We start from the raw sequence: 7,507 nt of genomic DNA, 5'->3' as shown, positions 1-7,507 counted from the left end.
TTTATAATAATAACGCCGAACATTAACAATAAATAATAATCATATATTCATGACGTAAAAAGGGAATTAATGTTTATTTACTTAAGTAATTTAATAAAATTATATTAACGCGCAATAAAATTCTACAAACTTTAATCGATGTTGCATATAACATGTTTGGATTTTATAATTTAGTAAAAAGCAACAATTGTTTATTGTTTCCCCTCTATTTTTCTATGGAATCGCATAGCAATTAAAACAAAAAAATATGTAAACGAAAAATGCAAATATTTCATTAAAACTATTTATTTGTGTTAACAACTGTCTTCTATTTCGCTGACAATTCGAGGAACTTCGCGAAGCAGTTCTTCTGCGGTTATTTCAAAATTTCTATTCAACCAAATGTCTTTCAGTTCTTTTATGACTACACCAATAATTTTTTTGTTTGTAACGTCATTTTCCAGCATATGCCCATTAATTGGAAATCTGAAAATAAAGAAAAGTTTGCATATACAACAGAGCTCTTGATACACGGTTACCCGGGTTTGCGAGTAATCAAGAATATTGTATTTCGTAAAGTATTGTGTAATAGAAATGTAATATCAAAAAGGCTCAAAATATTTTAATTCGAATAAGTCGGGGAAACATATGTTACTAAACTGTTTTATTCTGCTGTTAAATAAAATTAACGCAACTGAACGCATTAAACGGTACTTTATTACACGCAAACCTGGATAACTAGTTACCCGGTAAAAATCACAAGCCCTAATATACAACAGTATAATAATAGCGGCTGTTAACCATGTAATTACTGTACCTAGGTAGCACAACGTTTTCAATCTCTGCAGCAAGACTGAAAAGTTGTTTACATTTAAGTAATTCACAAATGTAACTTTTCCCAATAGTATTTCCACGGTTGAATTTCCAATGAATCAGCATTCTTTTATAAAATTTCAGAGGATTGTCTGTTAGTTTGTCTTCTCTTGAACAAACTAGAAACAATGCTAGATCTCTTTCAAACGCAGATAGCTTTAGTCTTCGATGAAGCTTAAGGACTTCTTCTTCATTTTTTAACATTACAGTAAGATAGGAGATTGAAAGTAAAGAAACATTGTTCTTTTTACATGCGTCATGAGTGGTTACAAAACTTTTTATGTTCAGATTTTCTGGTAGTCCAACATATCTGAGTAAACAGTGCTTTATGTATTATTCTATTATATTATCATTATTATTATTATAATGATAAATGTAAACATTACCTTGCAATATCGCATTCCAACATTTTTAACGTCAACTCCTTCACGTAATTTCCGGAAAGAATCTTTGTCCATTCACTCCAAATTCTTTCACCTGATATCCTTTGCAAACCGTGTACATTATTTTTTATTGCTGTTATTGTCTCTTCGTCGTGAACATCTGGTTGTTCTGCAATTCTTCCGTAAAATCGGAAATACCTATAACATAATGAAAAGTTGTAATTGATGAAACATTTAAATTTAAATATGAATTTATATATATACTTCCATACTCTTTTCAAGTGTACTACTATTAAGAATTATAGTTCATATTAAAATAACAACTGACAAATACCTGAATATCCTGAGGAAATCTTCTTGAATTCTAATTGCTGGATCTCCCACAAATACAACTCGTCTTTTTTGTAAATCATCATAACCAAAAAAGTAATCATAGACTCTTCCCTCAAAATCAAGAAACATCGAATTTATTGTAAGATCTCTACGAAGAGAATCTAGTTTCCAATCTGTTGTAAAGATGACCTCGGCATGTCTACCATCAGTAACTATATCAATTCTGAGTGTAGTTACTTCAAAATTTTCTTTATCGTTAATTCTCGAAGTAACTGTACCTGCAGAATTTTTCAATGAATTCATTTAATTTCATTGAAACATTTCGATTTAATAATCATAAATAGACTGCAGATCTTTATGTAAAACTACATTTCCTGAAGTTACTTACAAAGACATGAATTGAACACAACTTAATTTCTTCCCTTAAAGATTTTAGTGTATTAGAAAGAAAGTGAAAATAGTGCAAAATTTTATTACAAATCCTATTTGATTATATTTTATGAAGTCTTGCTAACACAAATAATAACAATGTATGTTCTATTTACCATGTTTCTCTCCTTTATCATTAATCATTCTGATTTCTTCTTCTTCAAACATTTGCTTCATTTTATCGGGGGTTGCATCTGTTGCAAAATCCAGATCCACTGGTTTCTTACCCATCAAAATATCTCTAACAGCTCCACCAACAATTCTTATTTCATAATTTCGCTTCTTAAATACTTTTGCTAGGATTTTTAGTTCTGGCGTAAATAAGGAATGAAACAATGGATTGTCCAATTTTTTAATCACTGGATCATCCCTGCTAGGTGGTATCTGTTCGTTTTTCATTTTAATTCTTATCCAATCGTGGTATATTTTCTTAAAATTTCAAAACATGTTAATTATAATATAGATCCTTTGTAACATAATTATATTGAACTAGATATTAATAGGATAGCATTAAAATTTGACATATTATAATTAGACTACAGATGTTTATGTAAATCCATAATTCCATACATCAAGTTATAGAAATAAAAATTAGACAGATTTTTACTTACTCTAATAAGTATTTAATTAAGTGTGTAAGAATATATAAATAGAAGTGAACTTTATTATAATTTTTATTTTATTGTTACGTGCAACTTAGAAGATGTTATAATATTTTACAATCGTGTTTTACACATTCCAAATGATTACTGTTACAAACATAAATGAAATAAAAACATAACCTTAAAGCGGTTAGCGCTAATAATTATACTTGTCATCAAAATATGTTGACATCTATTAAAATCTTTTGTTATTCATATCATAAAAAAATTACTCTCAAATTCAGTGTTCCATTGCAACGAAATTTTAAATTCAATCGAATTTCATTAAAAAAGAATGAAGTACGCTTACTTGTGCAAAACAACGTGATGTGAAATAATTGATACGGGGGAATATAAACAACATTATTTAAAATTGTTTAACTAATGTTTTCAAACATATCACGTGATAATTTCCGTTGAACAGCAACATGTTTCTATAACCTATTCGAATATTGCGGACATTTACAACTTATACTTGGTTCCACCAGAGTCTGTACCTGTTCCGCGCATACGACGAGCTGGGAGCTGGGAACCGCCGCGGGCACCACCACTTCCACTGTACTATTCACTGCATTCATATACATAGTGAAACACTAATATGAATGCATAGCATAAGAGTGTATTTCATGATTACATGTCGTCAATGATTTAGAAACTATTCACCCGTTATACACGCTTTGAATGGTTCGCTGGCGTTTTACTTTTCGGTAGAGGGCACGCGGCGTGATAATCCAGCCAATTAGACAACCTGCGCAGAACGAACGAAAACTCGTTCGATAGCAGGTACAGACTCTGGTGGAACCAAGTGTACTTATAGTTTCCCTTTCACCTAATGATTGATGTATAAAAAATATATACTTCATATTAAAATTACTACAATATAAAATTACATTTTTTACTTGAATTATTGTTAGTTGGGCTTTGTGTTTCTCTCATAGTGAACGATTTTCAGAAACCAGACACTTAATTTTACAACACTTGTAAAATATACCAAAATGGATTAAATTCAGTTTTTACTGTAAAATAATTTCACAGTAGTTATGGTCGCTGTATATGCCTTATTTCCAATAATCATTACAGAATAAAAATACTGAATACTACTATATATCATTTTACTTAAAAAATTCGAAAGTTTCTATTGTATCGTGCTTACCTTTTGTATGTTTTACTAATATCCAATTTGAAATGTCAGTCTAACAGAACATATTAAGATAACTTTTTCCTAGTGAACCGTCCTGTATATTTAAAAGAGTAGCTTTAAGTCAACATAGGATACTTGTAATAAAAACAATTCAATTGCATTTTTTCGATAATATTAAATTCTTTATTTCTCCCTTCATTATATATACATCATTATTTAGTACAAAAGATTTCACACGCACTCGCAGGCCTACTCGTAGTTAATCACACCCAGTTGTCGCGTATTCTGTTCGTCATTCAAATTTTCCGAATATCAACTGTTAAATAAGTTCGCATTTCAATTATCGTATCTAATTTATAAGTTGGAGGGGTACAAAGTATAAAAATGTAATGACTTAGGAATATTTTGTTCGATTCTTCAATATTGATTATATAGGGCTCAAAACAGCAATCCTTACTTCTTGATTCTTATTTATAATTGGCTGTTATTAAATTTCACTCAATATCGTCAGTGAGTAATTTCTGGAGCTCTTACAATGCCATTTCATGTAACAGATATATAATATACATGCGCCATCTATACTACTTCGCGTAAAAGAACAATTACGGAATCCGTAAAGCTGACTTAGATTTAAAAGTATTCAACTTAGAAATGATGTAATTGATATTGAGAGTTACGGTAGAAGTAAAAACTACCTCTCTCTGTGAATTGAAGAGCAAAAAGATCTGTACAAAGTCTATATTAAAACTATTATACCTAGGAACATGGATTTGATAAATGAAACTATGATGTAACTAGCATACTCCAAAACCATATAAACTTACTCATAAAAGCATTCGATAGATACATTTCAGTTAAAAAGATGAACTGTAAACCATTTCTAATTAAAGTGGAATTTCGATTATCCGACAGTTTGTGTTAAATGTCAGGATAATATTTATAATGCACATATCCGATTACTCGTCATGATCTTGGTTTCGTACTATTATTGATAATCAAAGCTCCACTGTAATTTTTACTATATGGGATCATGTATTTTATAAATGGATACACAGTAGATGAGTAACATAAGTTGATATCATAGAAAATGAACAGAGACATAAGACTATTGAATAACACCAAAATAATTGCGGGAAATACGAAAATATAATTCAACCTGCATCTGCCACAGGGGATTTACTTAAGAATGAGCGTAGAAGTCATACAACAGATAGTATCTAAAAATTTTGTTTATCTTTCCCCATTACGAAAACAAGGAATGAGGATGAATAAGGGATAGAAATGGTGACAGTCAAGTCGAGACAGTTGTAAGACTGTTTAGTAGAATGAATTCAAATATAACATACTGATTAAGAGCCACATTATCCTCAACCACCCATTCAATTATTTTGGGAGGATTGGTGACGTTTTAGTTATTTCGAAATAGTTAAAAAGATAATAACAGGCAGAGCTCCAAAAAATAATCACGAACGGATTGAGCTTCCGGGTGTTGGTTCCTGCTGCCGTTAGATTTTATTACTAAACTTTTTTTCAACTGGTCTCTTTAACAATAATTTCAAAAGTTAAATAATTCTTAATCAATTATTTCATTCAAACTATTTCGTACATTCTTAAAAAAGTAAGTTACAAATACAATATAAGTACAATTCGATCGAATGCAATTATTAATTGCAATTAAAAATTGCTTATGTTGCTGATACTCAATTTAATCGGCTTTGACATAAAAAGACAAGGATTTCAGTATCTTTTGTCGTTTATAGTTGGAAAGAATCGAACATTATCCGATCAATTTCGGGAGGATACAGGTGAAACCAATTGGCTAATCATTGAGCCAATCAGATTTTACATAACTTGAGCAGTACCTACTCTCTTGAAATTCTTATTTTACAATTCCATAAGACAGGATCTTCTATCTCTTAAGGCTAATTTTCATTCATTCTCTCTCTCATTCTCATACACGTTTTATGGCTATACAAAATCAGAGTTGGACAATTTTTATTCGAATAATAATCAGTGGACCAAGGTGTCCAACCGAATTATTTCAATGAATAATTTTGATGTTGCAAATTGCATGCTTCAATCGAATAATAAATTTCAAACAAATCAATCGATAGTAATTAAATAAATATTTATACTTGTAATCATTTTACGTCAATATTGATAATTTTGCATTATATTTAATATCCTAAATGTTTTACTATAGAATTCTTTACCATAATTTGATAAATTTCATGTATAAATTTTTGGGCTATTCTTTACTTTAATGGTAGAACTAGTTCTCATATTTGAAATTCAGTTCTGAACTTTCTATAGCAAAGTTTATATATTAACACCAAATTAATTTTGTTGCACTTTAATCTTAATACAATTGTTTTGAAACAATCTTCCATACGCGGTGTTAGATTGCACGTTTATTCAAACGATACAGTAATCAAATAGATCTGTGGATAAATTTATAAATAAATAGAAAGTTATCGTGAGTAAAATTCATTCGAATAATTATTTATATATTGACGATATACACGACGGTAATAATAACAGTATAGTAAATACAGTGACAATAAGAATAATAGTGGTGATATTGATAAGAATAATAATTTATTCGAATACCGTCCAACTCTGTAGAAAGAGCGAAATTACAATATGTACGTTAGAAATGTGGCATTTAAGCATTTTTACATGTGCATTAAGAATACGAAAATGACAGTCTCTGCGGAAAAGCCAGGGATGCCAATCCTTGACACAAAAATTCTATTATAATACAAGTATCACGATTATTAACATACATCATTTTTAATAATAATAAAAAATAAGCGTTAATATTTAATTATTTGAATAAATAATTGTCAAATTATCAAGTACTTGTTAATATAAACAAGAACAACGTATGTATACCGTTTTAATTCATTTATAGAAATTAAAAATTGAATGTCTAGAAAAATTACATTAATACTATTTTTCTATAACAACAATTTCGTTTTATTTTTGTAAGAAAGTTTACTCATACGAGTTTTGATACTTTGATGTACTTTATCATGTTAGATTTCATAGTACATACGTAACGTATAAGAAATTTGAATAAGAAGTCAATTCATAGTTCGTTTTACTAACATACTCCTTGAGAAGCAAATTTCGACAAGGTCTTACAAATCTGTAGACATTAAGTGAAAAGGAATAAATCAAAATTTTGATAAATTCAAGTACCGAAATACAGATTCACGTCTCTAAATTGTGGAAAAAATGATGGTAGATAATCCATCGTATTCATATTTCTTCCTAAATGAACTTTAAAAGATCGATAAACATTGAAGTCCAAATATATTTGCTAATAAAGCATGTAATGGGTATTTTCAATTAAATATTGAATACCATTAAGTCTATAAATTGGTATATTTGTTTGAATTTTACAGTTTTTTGTGAAATTTTTACAGATATAATAAAAAAGATAATGATGAGTCTTTAAGAAGTTTAAATTCTTTGAAATTACAGAAAATTAATAAAAAAATTCTACCAGCAATGGATCTTCCGTAGAGACAGTTGGACACCCTGACGAGATAAAGGGTACTGTTTATATAAATAATAAAATGGTAGTCTTCCAAGTTAATCGATCAATCGACCAATCAATCAAGCAAGACAGCAACCAATCGACTAATCAATCAATCGACCAATCAATGAATTAATTACGTATTTACAGAGAATACAAGATACATCGCATCATCGAGGAGGAG

At 29.3% G+C, this 7,507-nt stretch overlaps 1 protein-coding gene across 1 annotated transcript; it reads right to left on the bottom strand.

The window, feature by feature from the left end:
• Positions 1-269: 269 nt before the first annotated feature.
• LOC107194825 (CCA tRNA nucleotidyltransferase 1, mitochondrial) lies at positions 270-3,174 on the bottom strand. The gene is made up of 6 exons (XM_015584529.1): positions 2,949-3,174; positions 2,114-2,426; positions 1,570-1,846; positions 1,239-1,433; positions 797-1,162; positions 270-465 (listed from the first exon to the last, which is right to left on the bottom strand). The coding sequence occupies exons 1-6, from the start codon at positions 3,000-3,002 to the stop codon at positions 294-296; spliced, it is 1,377 nt and encodes a 458-aa protein (XP_015440015.1). The 5' UTR covers positions 3,003-3,174; the 3' UTR covers positions 270-293.
• Between the last annotated feature and the right edge of the window lie 4,333 nt (positions 3,175-7,507).

The sequence above is a fragment of the Dufourea novaeangliae genome, unplaced genomic scaffold, assembly GCF_001272555.1.
Source record: "Dufourea novaeangliae isolate 0120121106 unplaced genomic scaffold, ASM127255v1 scaffold8, whole genome shotgun sequence".
In the NCBI taxonomy this organism is placed as follows: Eukaryota; Metazoa; Arthropoda; class Insecta; order Hymenoptera; family Halictidae; genus Dufourea; species Dufourea novaeangliae.
This window is presented reverse-complemented; position numbering and strand designations above follow the sequence as displayed.

Coding starts and splice junctions, on each gene's coding strand:
- LOC107194825 (XM_015584529.1), bottom strand. CDS start 3,002: ATGTTGTTTATATTCCCCCGTATCAATTATTTCACATCACGTTGTTTT. Junction 1,163..1,238: donor TTGGAATGCGATATTGCAAG/GTAATGTTTACA, acceptor CTGTTTACTCAG/ATATGTTGGACTACCAGAAA. Junction 466..796: donor GAAAACGTTGTGCTACCTAG/GTACAGTAATTA, acceptor CTTTATTTTCAG/ATTTCCAATTAATGGGCATA.